Source organism: Sinocyclocheilus grahami, unplaced genomic scaffold (assembly GCF_001515645.1).
Source record: "Sinocyclocheilus grahami isolate Dianchi unplaced genomic scaffold, SAMN03320097.WGS_v1.1 scaffold774.1, whole genome shotgun sequence".
NCBI lineage: Eukaryota > Metazoa > Chordata > Actinopteri > Cypriniformes > Cyprinidae > Sinocyclocheilus > Sinocyclocheilus grahami.
Genome location: NW_015505953.1, coordinates 231,441 through 249,512, shown reverse-complemented (window position 1 = coordinate 249,512; position 18,072 = coordinate 231,441). Strand labels below are relative to the sequence as shown.

The 18,072-nt window shown below is 37.3% G+C and overlaps 1 protein-coding gene across 1 annotated transcript in view; it reads right to left on the bottom strand.

Annotated features, from left to right (window-relative positions):
- Positions 1 to 2,426: 2,426 nt before the first annotated feature.
- Positions 2,427 to 18,072, bottom strand: part of LOC107561479 (forkhead box protein O1-A-like) — a 43,390-nt gene continuing 27,744 nt past the window's right edge. The window contains exons 2-4 of the mRNA XM_016245934.1: positions 5,129 to 5,320; positions 3,807 to 5,020; positions 2,427 to 3,608 (exon numbers count right to left, since the gene is read on the bottom strand). Coding sequence (XP_016101420.1) covers positions 3,605 to 3,608; positions 3,807 to 5,020; positions 5,129 to 5,320 — 1,410 coding nt within the window. The 3' untranslated portion in view covers positions 2,427 to 3,604. The remainder of the gene's footprint in view (positions 3,609 to 3,806; positions 5,021 to 5,128; positions 5,321 to 18,072) is intronic.

Below are 18,072 nucleotides of genomic sequence, written 5' to 3'. Positions count from 1 at the left end.
TACAAAAAGCTGTGCATGTAAATTATCTTCTACTCTCTAAATATACTTCATATTCTTCAGAACTATGAACTAACATCTGTGACATTAACATGACTCCACAGCTCTATCAAACATGAAATATCAAATATCTCGTCATCATAAAAACATACTGGAGATGACAATAATTGTAATAATCATTAAAGTACACGGATGTGCATAGGTGTGCTCACCTGCTAAATTCACAAAGCAAATGCATGTTCATGTTGGGCACAAAGTAATCTGGTCTTCTTCTTGTGCCAAGTGAGGCAGTGTGGGTCAGAGGTTAATAATAATATTTTAATGATATTAGCTGTTTAAGTTAACAAACGTCTTGCATTCTTCTCACGACTCTACCTCACTGTGTTCCAACCAGGTGCAACAATGAATTTGTCTGTCCATACTGAAAATGAAAATTATGGCACAGCCAATCATATTTTATGTTACATACTGAATTATGTAGAGTGGGATTTTGGACCAATGACATTTCACAGTGGGTGGTACACAGTACAAAGCCACAGGAACAGAAACCAAAATACCAACGAGTAACTTGTGGCTTGTTGATCTATCACATTACGCCTGGTTAGAAAACAGTGTTAGCTTCCTTAAAGAACACCTCTAATAACATTAAGCATTTAATATTAAAAATTAGTCAATAATGAAAACCAAACATATCTTACATATCTTAGTTTTCTACAAAGCATTACATGTCTTCAACGTTTGTTTTATAACACTACTTGAAACCATGTTTCTTGAAACCATGTTGAGCATTTTCAAGTCTTCAATTAATTGTCTTAGATATCTGTAATTTTTGCTGGCCAATTTCAAAAATTTTAAGTCTAGAAGTGCATATGGGTGCAAACTTTTGAAATTCATGGTAAAGGGAATAATAAACTAAAATGAAGTGGAAATGAAAAACAAAAGTTGAGGCACCACAGACTTGGAAATCCACCACAAACTTGTAGAACGTATATATCACAGTGCCTGCAGTTTGAGAGAGACGTGAATTAAAATAGAAATATAATACAAATGCAAATGATACACCACGATGATACAATCACACCACTTTTCCTTCAGCCAAATAATGTTGTCAAAAAGGCAGATATATAAAGCTTTACTACAGCAACAGATTCGATTGGAGTCACCTAGACCTGTAGCTCTAAACTACATTAACCACTGTAAAAGGCTTTGGTGGTGAAATTCTGAATTTGTTTTTTGAAGACACCAAATCTCAAAGTAATGTATCCAAAAAGTCAAATTATGGGATCATTTATTTGCCCTCATGTTGTTCCAAACTTGTGTGACTTTTTTCAATGACACACAAATTAATTTTGTTTAAGAATGTCTTGGCTGCTCTTTCTCATACAATGGAAAAAATGAATAAAGGATTGGGTCAATTGAAATTTGTCATTTTTCACAGAAAACCTCCAAAACAAACATGGCTCTATAAGACATGCAACGAAACACAAAAAAAACAATGGTGTTCGCATCAAATGGCGGTGATCATTTTTGTAGTTCAAAATATTTGACAGTAGTGTTGGGCGATATGCTCAATTTTCATATCGTCCTATCGTCAGCCTGTGAGATCGCCGATACATGATATTATCCTGCTAATTTATGTAATTATTTACTTAGTTTCATTGCGAGAAAGTGAACCAACTCCAGTGTAAGGCTAAAAGCAGCCTACTCTTTTTAATATGACTGAATTTGTATTTAACATGATAACAAATTAATAGAAACATCGTAAGTTACTAATTATAATACTTACTTTTCCTCAGTTATGCAAAAAGCAGCTACAGAAAACGAGCAAAAAACATTACGTTACCAAAGAACATCATCACAAGCTCAGTCTAGCGCGAGTTTATGCACTTTAAAAACACTCCCGTTAAAATAAGTGAATATACACTGTATTACTCTTATACTTACATCGCACATACATCTGCACTTTGTTGTTTATGAGAAGAGAATTTCGCGAGTTAGAATTCAGTCAGCGCGCGCTGAACAGCAGAACTCTGCTGTTTCAGTGATGACTCATCTGAATGCATCTGATTGGCCATTGCATTCATAAGCTCAGCATAATCGTGTGTGATTGGTTAGAACGCGCAATACTGTAAAAACGCGGAAAAAGAAATATAATGCAACAAATAACCCCTAATATTAATTAGATCGTATTACTAGCCTGATAATAATAATAATCATCATCTTGCTATCGTCAAAGGCATCAGCCACAGGCGATATCTCGGTCTATCGTCGATACACGATACTATCATCTATCGGCACAACCCTACATGACAGACTTAGTCCCCATTAATTTTCATTACATGGCAAAGAGCAGCCAGGTTATTGTTCAAAATGTCAACTTTTGTGTTTCACAGAATAAATAAACTGGTTTGGAAAAAAATAATGTTACATTTTTAGTAAATGATGCAGTTTTTATTATTGGGTGAACTATTTCTTTAAATAACAAAAATCTCAAACTGAAGGCAATAATAAACAGCAATAAGAATAATTGTGATAATACAAAAGAAAAAACTTCTATATATAATAGTCTTCTTATATTTCTACTTTATATGTTTTTGAAATATATATTTCATGTATTTACAAGAAATGTGGAAAGATGTATATAATTCAGATGAGAAATACTATTCCATGTAAGCCTACCAAAATGTAAAATGACAAGTCCAGTTTCTCTCAGATTTACAAAACAACATTAAATCTGTTGCCCTGATTGTTGATATCATTGTGTAAACTCTCTGTTTACCAGTTGATAGTAACACACTTGTTAGAAATGTAGTACATCTGCCCAACGTCAAATATGTTGAGACAGAATGAAAGTGTTACAAGACAGAAATGAAAGTGTAATGATGTACTGAATGTGACATAGTTCAACCAGTCTGCAACAATTTCCCTAATGTTTTCAAGGTCATGTTTGTGCAGGACTATTTCTAAATAAATCTATTTAAAGTCATTCCTGCCAACCGTTTTTCCAGTTTCTCTTCCCATTAAAGTCAATCATGGAGTCTCCATGAAGCACAGCATGAATGTGTTACCCTCTGCAAAAATTGCAGAGTAGGGTTTTGAACTGACAGCACAACAATGAATGAGCTATTACCTTGGGAGTCACTTCTGAGGTGTATCGAATGAATTTGAGGTGTGCTGCCTGGTGTTGGATTTGATGGTTATACCTTATCACAGTTTGCCCTTAATAGAAATGCGGCTGTAAAATCATAACTGAAAATTGGTGTGGACATTGGTAAGTTTGTGTTGCAGCAGATGTAAGGGCCTCAGGTTTTCATTGCCCTGATTTGACGACTGATTCTCTACAGCAAGAAGAAGGCAGCAAAATAAAGCTTGTCAATTTGGCTGTGGAGCACAGGCACCTGGTTTGGCACTTTTGAACTTTTGAATGTGAGAAAACGTCCTTGCAATTTAGCTCTGTACTGAGCCAGTGTGCTTGGCAGTGTAAGGTCGTATCTCAGCCCCCTCTGCTGAAGAAAGTGAAAGAAAAATTGGGGCTACGTTCCCTGACGAGGTGTTTGAATGCGTGTGGACAACCGCTCAGCGCTGCTGTTCTCCAGTTGAGAGTTCTTTACCTGTAAAAATCAAAAGACATCAAATTCATTGACTGCCCAAGAGGCCACTTTACATATCATCTACACAAGTTATCTACAGAGTTTTTAAATGTGTGTTTTACAAAACTACTCAAGAAGTCATTTTGAAAGTCCTGTTTCAGGACTTCAGAAACTGTTGAGTTGTTAAAATCTTATAAGTTTAATAAAAGTAGCTCTTACCCAGACACCCAGCTGTGAGTGGTGGTCTTTACACTGTGAGTTGGGAACCCTTGTTGGGTGGCCATAGGGTCAAAGTTGAAGTCCAGCGATTCTCCGTCCATGAGCGTATCGTGCAAGATGGACTCAACGTCGCATTCAAATCGCTCCACAGGCATCCCGTCCAGATCACTGGGCAGTTTCTCCAGATGTTGCTGTTGCTGGTGGGGCATCATCCCTGGACTGCGTCCATATCCGTTGCTGTTGACACTGCAGTAAGGAGGAAGCCCACCTCCAAGATGACTGGAGCCTCCGTATTGCATCTGCATGGCTGACTTGATGTTTCCCAAGCATCCACCAGCACAGCTGTGACCAATCCCAGTCAGAGGGTGCAACGATCGCCCATTCAGTGCCAGAGAAGTGGCTTGTCCGTGCATATTGTGTGGATGAGAGAGGGTATGGCTGTGAGATGCTCCACCTCCCATAAGTTCATTCCGTCCACTGCTGTAGGGAGGCAACATACATCTACTGCCTCCAGCTGACTGGGAGATGACCGTGTCCACTGAGGGCATGAGATTTCCAGGCTCTCCATCAGATGTAAGAAGCTCCTTCAGCAGCCCTGCTGTGCAGTTAAACTGGCTCATAGTTCCTGGGCCGGAAACAAAACTGGGCTTGCTTTCTGGCAGAGGTTGCATCGGCATGGGGGACATGCTGCCCATTCCTGCCTGACTGTAGAGACACTTACGATAGTCTTGTTGGGTCTGCTGGTTGACCGCAGCCAGACCTGGGGAACTGTAGGGGGAGTAACCAGGGCTGGCCTGCATAAGCGAAGAGGGTGAAGACTGGTTGGATCCTGACCCAGGCCCTCCTGTGGACCCCACTGATGGGTTCTTAGGTGAGAGCAAGTTGAGGTTATCCAGAAGGTTCTCCATCACATTCTCAGAGCCACTGTGACCCAGAGAACCAGCCATTTCAGACAAGCTGGGGAGAGTGGAGGTCATTTTGGCACCTGACCCAGGGCCTGGGTAGACCATGTGGACATCAGAGTCGCCAAGTTCGTCGTCAATAAAGGGCGAGAGACGGCCACTCAGTGTGCTGGCATTGGAGCTGGTGCGGGGACGGAAAGCCGTCCAGGCATCAAAGTCATCGTTGCTGTGGGAGTTTGGACTCCCGGGCCATTTGCCGTACTGAGAGCCTGGGCTGTCTCCGCCCCCCTCAGCCCCTCCCTGAAGAGCCAGCTATAAAGTTGAATGAAACAACTTTTAAGAAAAATAGCTGTATACACAAATCTATAATGTGTACTGTTTATGAAAGAGATTGCAGCAGGTCTGGTGTGCAGCTTTTACCTTTTTTTTTGCTGCTCGTCCTCTGCTCTTGGCAAACTTGCTGTTGTTGTCCATGGAGGCAGCCCGGCGTCTAGGCGACTTGCCGCTTTTGCCGCCTTCTGGGTTGAGCATCCACCAAGAGCTCTTACCTGTCCCCTCATTCTGCACTCGGATAAACCTACTATGTAGGGACAGGTTGTGTCTGATTGAGTTCTGTGGAAGAGAGAAAGAGAGCAAGGAGAAAAAAGTGTGAGTGTTATGCTCGTAGTTTGCCTTGTTCCCGTAAATTCCCCTCTGACGGTAAATCAGCAGAGTGTAAATCCTCACAGCAGCTGTTTTCTATTAAAGCTTTTTTTCTCTTCACCTCCACTTACGTCCACTCACCATTTCCTTCACCTATATGCATCATTTTCTGACATTCAAAGAAGACTTGAGGACAGTTTTCCTTGACCACTGGCCATTCTTATAAACATATTCTTGTAAATATTTACAGATTGCTCTCAGTGGTCCATACAAATAGAATGAGAGAGTGCCTTCGATGTTTTGGTGTGAATCATAAAAACATAATTCTATTTTTAGTGACGAAGGACATTCCTATTTTAAGTGTAATCCTCAATTTTAGAGCTCCAAGACTATTATTAATGATATATCAGTCTTGAAGAATCTCTTCCTTCAAAAGTGGATGAATTGATTTGAAGGTATTAAAGATGATGTACCCTCTCAGTTTTATGAGCAGATGCAACTATGTGTAAGCTATTCGATTATAAAATAAGCAGTTTGAGAGAGTATAAGCCAGTTGATTAAAAAAAAAAGAGCAGAAACACTGTCGTTTTCATCACATTGCTTTGTTTGAGTGGCTTGGCCTGTCAGTTTCTGCCCTCAACCAATAACATGAGTTTCTTTATAGGAGCGCAAAATAAATAAATAAATGCACTGCCACATGATCTGACTTAATTAGCAACATCTCACTTAAACAGCAACCTGTCTTAATGACCAAAACAGCCATTTCTGTGCCTGTTATTCTATTGTTGCCAATGAATAGTTGTGGCACTAGGGCAAATTTAGGGTAGTAAAACTTATGTACTTTCTTTCACTCTGATGAGCTCACATCCCATAGTGTCTGGCAAACACAGGTAAACATTCAGCCTGGCATAAATGCATTACCTGTGTTGTCATGGTGATCTCAATCATTAAGACCATTTTCCCTAGAGAGGTGGAAAATGGGGGATTTTTGAAATGCTGGCCTAATGCCTCCTGTGTCTAATTTAGAGTTGTTAATGGATAGTTACAGGATGCGATGGCAGCTTAAGATGGTCTTTGCGGTTGTTTGTGAACTAAAAGGCTTCATGAAGCACATGCACAGACAGTTATTTATTTATTAATTTTGGTAAATCTAGCCTATATCCTAAATCCTAAGTATTGAGACTGTAATTTTGCAGACATGCTCAAGAGAAACAGATCTTGAAAGATCAAATGTAATTCATATAACCTATAGGCTATGTTCTCAATGTCTTTCTATCTCTGAATACAATTATTTTTAATCAAATCAAATTTATCAATTGTAAGGCTGCATCCTAGTGAGGCTGAATCTGTCCTAGTCCAGTCTTTCTGAGAGTCCTCCACAGCATTAAACTCTTGAATGAGGCAGTCTAGTAAGTCCTCTGGCTACGTCATTAAAGTTTCCACCCCCGTGCTCACAGCACAAAAATAATATTGAAAATTTAAAAAAGTTAATTATAAAATATAAAAAATTTAAAATTTTGGTAACACTTTACAATAAGGTTCCATTAGTTAATGTTAGTTAATGTATTAACTAACATGAACAAACAATGAACAATACATTTATTACAGTATTTATTAATCTTTGTTAATGTTAGTTATTGAAAATACAGTTGTTCATTGTTAGTTCATGTTAATTCACAGTGCATTAACTAATGTGAACAAGCACAACTTTTGATTTTAATAATGCATTAATAAATGTTGAAATTAACTAAGATTAATAAATGCTGTAGAAGTATTGTTCATGCTTAGTTCATGTTAACTAAAGTAGTTAACTAATGTTAACTAATTAACCTTATTGTAAAGTGTTACCAAAATTTTATTTCAGCAGATTGCTAAGGCAACATTTTTCATTTTCATTTAACTTGATGTGCTAAAATAAATACAACTAAAACTGAAATAAAAATGTGAGTGTCGGTACGTTTTTAAAACGATCACATATTTTGACCTTTTTACAAAATAAGCTAATTTATAGTCAAATGGAGTAACCTCGAGATTTTATTTTTAACATTTGTTTAAAAAAATGAATGAAAAAGACTAGACTACTAGAAATTGCGTAAAGCCAGCCAATCGTAAACATCTCTCAGCTTTGTTGTGGGCAGTATGCATCACATGGTCCAAATTAGCAGAATAACTACGGATAACATCCTATGATGTTATGTGTGTCAGCATTGACAGAGCGAAGCAAAATCTGAAAATCAAATGAATCACAACAATTCAGAGCTATGCACACATGAATCCAAAGCAGAACAGCACCAACTAAAGTAATATTGCTCCGCTAACTATCTGGTTCAAATTTTGAACAGAAAACTGCAGACCTGAAAACAGTGTCACTACTTTAAAACACAACTTTGAATGTCATGTGAAATGAATCTTGGCCAGTTCGCAAATATGCATAGTGTGACAAATTTAACCACAACCACATTAGAAGAGGATTCATTTATGGATATATGGAGAAGTTTGGGTGAATGGGAGCCCCGGGGGTCTGGGGAATACCAGAACAGAACACAGCATTCTGAGTGGGAACAGTCTGGCAGAGCAGTACATCTGGATGTGGCCAAAGTGTTATCAAAGTGTCCATGTACTAGCGGTGAACTATTGAAACTGCAGTCAAAAAAAATCGACAAAGTGAACCCAAATGATATCAAAGCGTGCTCATCCTGTGTGCAGGTCTGCAGCTTCCTTCCTGATTGACACATTTTTAGCCTGTTTTGACAATAGTTGATATATTAGTGACGGCAGAACACAGGAACTTCGACATTCCAGCTAATCACTGTGTTCAAAGTTCAAATGTAATCACAGCTAGCCCGCTAATATCTCATCTGGAGCTACAGTGTCCCAATCCACATTCCTGTCTGTGAATACTAAACCCCAACCATCACTCTTGTGTGAAGATCCTATCTTCATGGTTTTGCAATGATACTGCCATTTCACAAATACCACAATAGTACACACAACGAGACGGCATTATATAAAACTGAGCAATTTCTATAATGTTATGATCAAGTAAGAACACAACGTGTCATCTATGCAACTGAAACATGTAATTATATTTACCTACAGTGAAAATGTAGTATATTGTGCTGTGCTGAAAATTGTCCACATTTCAGTTATTTCATTTCATTATATATTTTTATTCAATATACCTTTAATACAATAACTGTACTGTAGAATTATCAATTCATGAATGAAGAAATTATTTTATGGTGTCCACAACGAAATAATAAAAAACGGTAGTTGTAACTGTAGTTGTAGTTGTTATGATCATATAAAATGCATCTATGTATCAACGTGCCTAAATGTTACGTTTTAAAATGAATTGAATTTAACTGTGAACATTTCTGCAGGTGCCGCCATGTTCACTTGAGCTCATACATTTGCATCTGGAAGTTTGACTTCAAGTTGCATACTGTTGAACTTTCTCAAATTTAGTTGGAAATTCTAATTTTCATTTACATAGAGCATACAACTGGCCACAGAAGGAATATTTTAAAACCATCTAACATTGTATGAAATAAATTTTATATAAATTTTCTGAGCAAAGTATATTTTGAACTTAACCCTCTCTCTCTCTCTATCTCTCTCTCTCTCTATATATACAGTATATATATATATATATATATATATATATATATATATATATATATATATATATATAAAGAGAATAATTGTATAGTTGCATGACTGTTGTAAATAAAATGTACTAAAATGTTGTGGCAGAAATGACACATTCAAATTTGTCCATTTAAATTCCCTGATATTTCCAAATTTTACATACACATGATTTGAAGCCCCTGCTACAGGAACAATGAAGAAAGTCTACAGCAAGAGCCAAACACCAGGAAGTGACCACATGAAAGAGGACTGTCACAGGAAGCCGGCCTCACGTCCTGTCTTTCAGGAAGCAGTGGTTGTGTATTTGAGCCTTTGAGTTTGTGTGTGGAATGGACTGGAATGCCAGGCCACAAAGCCAAGCTGGGCGTGGAGAGAGAGCTGCCCTACTGCACTCCTCCTTTGGCAGACTTCTGTTTGGCACCAGATCCAGCCATAGTCATTCTCACTCCAAAAGAATAAACAGACCACAGATTCAAACCCAAGAGCTCAACTACAGCCAAAGCAGAGCCCACTCCACTGCCCCCTTAAATAATGGACATCTAGACATTACACATGCCTTATAATGTCTCTGTAAAACACGGCCCCATGGACTGATAAGTATAAATCTTACAGAGAGCTTTAAAGGAATTTTTAATGTAGTACTGCACTGATAGCATGCCACGCATGTGATACATAAGGGTGAAATTAGGGTGAAAATTACTTAAATATAGGATATCTAAGTATGCATACTCTACCCAAGTATGTGAACTCAAATTCTTTGATTTTATGTGTCATTACATTTAGAAATATGCTTCATCATAATTTATAAAGCTGCGCAAGTACACAATGCATTCTCAGTGTTGCCACAAGGGGCGATATTGTCGGCATTATACAATGACTTCATATGATTTACACAAACTCAGAAATGTCACTGTGATATAACTGTCCTGATATCATGTGGTGTGACTCCCCAAAAACATATTATGAATGATTAAATTCACCAAAAATACTTACAAATATATTTCAGTTTCAAATGTAAGGAAAATAAGTATATACTTTAATTACTTTTTATTTGATGGTTACACCACTATACATTTTTAGAATCATTCAGTGCAGACATGTAAACAATGTAAAAAAAAATGGTCTAAACATTTTTTAATTTTTCAAGAACTTGGCAAAAACATTTTAAAATTATTTTAAAAAGAGCTTTACTTTTCTTTACTCTGTTTCTACACTGTGTCTACAGATAACCCATTATAATTAGTGATGGCCCATTGAGACCATATGACCAAACTGGTGCCATATTCAATTTCTGACGTAATCCATGTGCTTGTCCTACTTTCTACAACAGTACAAATGGATTTTGAACTTTCACTTTAATGTGTTCAGTGTAGACTAGGGTTGCCAACTTCAGAAAATGAAAATAAGGGACAATTGTGAGTCTTTATAGGTAAATAAGGGACACTCAAAATATTTACACTATACCACAGTATATGTATAAAAAGTGTATAAAAGGTTCTCAGAAATAATCACATTTGTTTTGCTTAACCTATTATGTACAATTATTCTAAAAATAAGTTTTAGAAATGTCATACAAAAAATGTCACACGTTACACACAAACCATCGGCCTGAGTAAATTGTGACTGCATAAGTGGGAGGTGGATATTCTGTGTAATTGCATAGATACATACATATGGCATACAATTTGAACCACTATGAAATGTTAGTCAGTAAAGCATTGTTTTTAAACAATGGCACTTAAAATGTTGGACTAAAATGTTATTGCAACCATGTAGCCTGAATGAATGAAATTAATATTTTAATATTAAATTAAATAGAACTAAGACAGTTAGTCTGGGTTGCTTTTGGTGTTTATATTTGTACTTCAATAATGAGGTTCAAGTTAAAAAATAGGCCTATGCTAGAAGTTAAAATAATAAAAAATTCCCCTTGATTTAACAACATCAACTTTCAATAGTGAAAGATGTCTTCCCTAGACTGCATGTTTTCTTGCCTAGCTGGATGTTGTGATCATGATCAATAATAACGTTGTTCGGATTCGCCCAACTGATTGGCCTAAATCAAAATTTGGACGATAAAAGGGAATTGCCGTTGGCGCGAGTATTGCTCGGACCAAACTGACAGTTTTGGTCCATAAGTGTGTAGTTACTGTATTTTGCCTTTATACTGCATTATAGATTTTCAAGGTCCATGGTGCCTTTCTGAGCAAGTCAGTTAAACTGTTGGCATGTTTATAACTAGCTACCTGAATAATATAGTGCAGATATTTCAAAGTAACACTATCATCCCCTTGAATACTGACGTTGGATTCTGCCAAGTACGCATGCTTGCAATACACTGACCAAGCATTCGTGTCTGCATGCTGGCATATAGTATATTTCTGGCTTAGTTGTGTGGTTGTATATGTATATTTGATTATACACTAAAATGTTAGTGATTTTATGCGACACACTAACATACACTAGTGTTTGTATTTGAGTGAGTGTGCGTGTCACTGTAAGCTGCACAGGCAGATGGAGGTCATGTGTTCGGGGCAGTCCATAAGCCAAGGACACAGAGTTCCATTTCTATTTCACTCCCTCCTTACTTCAATCCCTTCGTCCAAGGAGCCTGAAAGGCCACACTGTTCTGTGACTGCGACCCCTCCTTCCCCCTCTCATTCCATCTCTATGCATCCAAGATTTACTGAAGGCATCAGCATTGGGAATCAAAACCCAGTTCTTTATCAGAACAACAGATGAGCAAAACAACATTAAAACATTGAAAATTCAGTACTGATAGATGGTGGGTTGCCTGAAAGACTAGTCAACTAGTCAGCCTTAACTCAGAGTCTTGTATAATTGGGCTGGTTTGGGGTTTAGATGTTTCTTAAGCACTGTTTTGATGTGTTTTTGTGTTAAAAACAGCTAGAGTGAGAACAATGGAATGGAACTGACAGCAGGGGTCTTTAAAATGTAGACAGTTTTTATACTGGACTATTAACACTTAAATGCAATGCTTGAGGTTTGTTGTTTAAAAGATGCACACAAATGACTAAAGAATATGCACTGTGGCAGTGGTGGCCTTGGTCACACTAGATTTTTTTTGCATGCAAAATTTCTTCGGACATAGCAACAAACAGGATATAACGTCATGATCAGTGATGTCTTTAAAAAAAAATCAACTTCATAATTAAAAAATGTGAATACATATGATCTATCCACTTCCGTGCATGCAGCGCTGCAAGCCTGTGGCTTTATTTTTTATGTTCTTTCAATTCAAATTTGCAGGTCAGAGTTCACCACAACCGAGCATTGGAACATATATATAAACCATATAACAATTAAATGATTATATTTATTAATTAATAATATTTTTTTTCATAACACTCTTTATATTCAAACAGAATCCCAAAGTGCTACAAATTAAAAACAAAAAGACAAAAGAAATGTTAAGAATCAATCAAAAGCTCTGCTAAAAAGGTAGGTTTTGAGACCACATTTAAAAGCATCCACAGTCTGTGGAGTCCTCAGATGGTCACAGCGAGAGCATTCCACAGGTTCGGAGCATCTAAGCAGAATGCCTGATCTACAGAGCTTGGTCCTTCTAAATAAGTATCTAAATAAATTCTAAACAAAACACTGGTTCAACCAAATGATTTTCATGACGGAGCAAAATACTAAAGGTGGCGAATCAGCATAATATCAAAATAAATTGTGTTTCAGCTGAACTGTCAGCTTGCAGTCTGATTTGAATGTGATGATAGTACCTGTAGGCCTGCAGAAGCAAGGAACAACTTCTAAAGCAGAACTAAAATGCCACTATAATCGTCCTCTGTGCTCTAAAAAGGAAAACTCCCCAGGAAAAGACAGCAGAAAGAAGGCCTGTATGACTCAGATGTAGCCACATGTGAGAGCTTCTCTAATGGTTAAAATACACAAAAGACCATTTCCAGCCTGCTCTAAATAATCAGATGCCAAAAAGACTAAAAACATAACACCAATGTGTGATGACATAACCTCATTCCTAAAGGACTTCAAAGCTTTATGCAGCCATGGGGGAGTGGATGCCATGACACCTGTGCAGAAGGATAGCAGAGGTTTTCAACAAATGCAGTTATGCTCCTCATAACGGTCACGTCTCCTTCAAAAGACAAAGTCCAGCATAAAACGAGGGTCTAATTATGCATTCATTTTGAGCGTTGGCCTCGTGTTGGATCATGTCTGGTGTAGACAGCACTGCTTTCTGCTGACAGACATCAAGAATGTGTGAGTGTGGTTAGCAGGAGACAGAGAGAGCACCCAGACCTGTCATTAGCTCATCACTAGCTCAGCAGGTCTCACACGTACTAAGTATAACCCAAGCCCCAGAACTGAAGCAGTCAGGTGGAAACGAACCCAACTGCTCCAAAGCGTTAGCCCTGGAGAAAAACTAAAAGTTTAGCATTATGAACAAAATCTAAATTGACAGTATCAAGTTTTGTTACATCACAATAATTAAAGGTGCTTTTGTGGGGAATTCCATGGAAGAAAATGGTTTCTATATGTATTACTCACTTGCTAAGGCATAATTTTGGATAATCCAAAAACTTAAATACTTTACAAATAGAAGGTAATCTCATTTGACTTGAAAAATTAGCTCATGCCTTTCAGGAGGTGTCACGTCTACCATGACCACTAATATGCTATAATGTGTTATGCTTTCACAAATACTGTAACTTTGTGGTGGCATACAACTAGTTGTCCCCAACTAGACATGACACTATTCGATGACTGTTTTTGTCATCATCAATCTCTCTTTGTTTTTTTCTTTGTCATAATAGCCCTGACAGACACAAATTAGCCTGCACTTTTATCCCTTTGTTAGAACTGTTATATTGTATTATATTATATTATGTGAAGTGACGTGTAGCCAAGTGGTGTCCCATACTCGAAATTTGTGCTCTGCATTTATCCCACCCAAGTGCGCACACAGCAGTTTGTAGTGAACACACACACACACACACACACACACACACCACCGTGAACACACAGCCGGAGCAGTGGGCAGCCATTTTTGTTGTGGTGCCTGGGAAGAAGTTGAGGGTTCAGTGCCATGCTCAAAGGCCTCACATTACATTACATTATATTATTTAGCAAGGATACATTACTCAAAATGACAGTAAAGGCATTTCTAATGTTGCAAAATATTCAAGTTAATATGGTTCTTTTGAAGTTTCTATTCAAAGAATCCTGGAAAATGATATCACGGTTTTCAACATTAATAATAAGAAATGTTTCTTAAACTGAAAACCAGCATATTATAATGATTTCTGAAGGAACATGTGATAAATAAATTCAGCTTTGTCGTACCAGGAGCAAATCACATATTAAAATATATTGACATAGGAAATGGTTATTGTTAAATTGTAATAATATTTCTGCTCAACAGTATTTCTAATCAATAATTACAACCTTTTGAGTATAAGAGTCTTACAGACCCCAAACTGTTGAATGGTAGTGTATTTACATTTTTTGTTTTTTATAGCAAATATTGATATATGTGTTTAATTGTGATTCGTTTAATTAATTATTCACCATATCATGTAATTAACTTGATCAAAATGTTTAATATATTGACAGTTCTGTTTCTTATGCAACAACATTTCATTAGGCAGCACATCAGGGAATTCCCTGAGCTGGCAACAAGACTGGAAACTCAAAAACAATATCTGTGCCAAGTTCTGTCCGTTTTAAAATTATCGTTCAGCTGTTTGGCTTTTTATTCAGCCCCCAGACAAACTTGCAAAGCACTCGATGCCAATGGTTCATATTATCGGTTGAAAGGCACGGGGTTTGCCTTTGAACAGCGGGACTATGCAGTCGCACAGAGATCATAAAGAGACAGGGACAGATAAGACACCCACACGAATATATCTCTGTACTCAGCAGAGAATAGACATTGATTTATTGCCAAATAAAAGTGAACATACAAACTTTCTTCCTGTCATGCATACGCACACAGAGATTCAGAAGAGCAGAAATTCAATTTTTTCTTTCTCGATCCTTATGCACAGACACACAGGTGCACATTATTTCTAGCGTGCCAAGTCGGGTCAGTCAGAGTGTCAGGTGTTCACCACTAACAAGGAAACAATCTTCTCTTAGATTTGCACTATGCAGGCATACTGTGTTCGCCACTTCCTGTTGCGCACTTCCTGTAAATTCCATCAGTGGCATGCTGAAGAAGAATAAATAATTGATGAAAATTCACACCTGATAATCAAAGTCTTTGGCAATTGGGATGCATATCACCAGCTTCCTCACAATATGGTACGACTGTACAATTAATGAAACAAAATGAAGATTATCAATGGTAATTTAGCAATGGAATTATTCAGAATTCACTAGATTACATGGTTGCAGCTATGTCTGTTCAGAACCTACGTATTAGACTGCAATGGTTTCTTTAATCGGAACGATAAACATGCAGTAAACTACTCAAATATGTCTTTCAAATATGTAAATGTAAATTATGTTATTTTTTAAAAACCCCCCCCCCCCCCACACAATATAAATGAGCGTCAAAAAATGCTTTTTTAAAAATGGGGCTCCGGATATCGTCATTTATGGGGGTCCTTGGCAGCAAAAATCCCTGCTCAATGTAATTTCTATAGTATGATTTTATGACATAGTAAAACCGGAAATTCATTACTCGTGGAAACCTCCAACGACCAAAAATGATCTGAAGTGTTTTTGCCTAAGCACTTTTATTAATTCTACAGTAAGAATGTTTATTTACATAGTAAAGAACGGAATTGTCCTTTTAAGTAAAGCTGTAAAAAAAAAATTCTTTAGTATTCCACTAAAGATAGTCTGTGTTTTTCAGAAAGGGGTGAAATGTTCAAAGCCTTTCAGAATAGGACACTAAACCAGCTTGGAGAGATAGTTTCCAAGTCCTTCGTGACTGACTCTGGCCTGAATGTGTGTCTGTGGTGCCGCCTGACTCACGGGATCAGAATGTTTCCCAAATCAGAACCAGCTCCATCCGAGGTCTCACCAGGCCTCTAGTCTGTCTCTCTGTTTCAGATTCCACTCCAGGGAAATGAAATATTGGACTCCTGCTGAACTAAATACATCCAGTCAATAGCGGAACACGAGACTTCAGTGTGGGCTCATTTTCCTTCCAAAAAAAGATCACATTCTGTAATCCTGGCTCATGCTGGTGAAAAAAAAACTATTTAGCGTCTGATTTCCTCCAGGTTGGCCTAATCTTATTTTGTGTGCTTAATAATACAAACAATCCCTCGGTCAGCCTTCAAAGCATTCTGAACTTAAATACATTGACCACACTTGTTACCGCTACCCTTTGGCCTAGTGATGTAGTCAATCCCAAGCTGCTCATAAGGAAAAGTGCATGGAGAAAGAAAATCGTAATATCTATTTGGGCGTTAATGTGCACATTAGACAGTTGTGTCTCCTCAAGCCTGTGTTGATTTCCGAGCTTGTGTTTGCACTTTGATAAGCTATCTCAGCCAACAGGGCACAATCACGGTAATACATGCTGGCCTACTTTTGAAAGTCAATAGAGGAGCTCTTAAACAGCCTGCTAGGTAGAGGCGGATGGGGAAATGTGACATGCCTGGTGTCCTGTTGTATTTACATATCTGCTTTCATTAAAAACCATCCACAGAGGCGGAAATGACAATCGTCTTTATAATTCTCACGTACCTGGCAACTGCAATGTGTTGCCAAGGAAAAGCAGCTAAGGAAACGTAACAGTTCAAGAGGAAATCCCTGAACAGAACGTGGACCTCTGAAGAAAGTTGTGTAAAAATGAACCAGCGTGATTTTGCGGTTTGGTCAGTTAGGTGTAACGTTCTTATTGACTATTAAACTACATTATAGAATACAAATTTCAGGCATGTGATAAGCTAAGAACATAAAAAGAAGGAAAATCTGTTTCCCCCTTATTTAATACGACTTTACAATAATAATAATCATCATCATCAATAACATTATTATTTAATATTAATATTATAAAAAATATACAATTAATATTTTATATTTCATTATTATTTAAATTATAATTAAATTAATCACTAAAGAACTATGAAATATAGTATTATTATATTACATTATAATATATTACCATAAGTATTTAATAATAATAATAATTTTTGCTGGCAACATTGCAATAAATTTAACAAACTTTTTACATTTTTTAATGCATTTTTTGACAGTTACCATTTAGACATGACTGTTTTTTTTTTTCTTTTCTGAATCTTCTTTTTTGTCCTTTCATCCCCTTTTTTTCTCAGCGTCATCTAGAAACATGCCACTCTGACACACCATCGGCTCATGAGCCAGCTGATCACACACTCGTGCTGCCATGGCCGGCCATCACAAAAGAAAACCTGTGTCATGCGATGATGTCGGATCCTACTAATTGAATTTTGGGCAAGGAGAAGCCTACTAGACAGAGCTCCCAGTGTGCGACGATTCAATCCAATTTTCTCTTATGTGAGGGGGGTTCCTCGCTGATGTGCTCTATTTTTCCTGGAAGAAACCTAGTTTATGCTGGTACCCATGAAATACCCCTCTTTCTACTAATTTACCAACATTCTGATGCAAAATTAACATGCAGAGTCAGTATATTTACGATAACTTTGAACTGAATGACAGTCTGACCCTCGCTGATATGAATGACATGAGTGATTCAAATTATAGATCTTCTCATCTTTTATCTAACTGGAAAAATTATCATCAGGAGTTTATTGAGGACACTTATATTTTTTTTCCCTTTAGAACTCCATCTCTGCGTCCCAAACCACGCAATTCTATACTTAATATAATATAAGAAAGCAGAATGCATGAAGAGTGGATCCCTTCCCTGAGTGTACCATTTAGCTTGATAATGTGTTCTCGCACAAGCAGGGATGCCTTAAGATAACCAAAGGCCCCTGGGCTACAGCATTACAGTAGGACTCCTGACCCCAGAAAACCTTTTTTAAGCTTCCGAACAATTATTTGTCAAATTTAGTTTTTTGTTAATATGCCAGTTAACATTCACAACACTGTTCTGCTTAAAATGTTAATATAAGTGAATATGC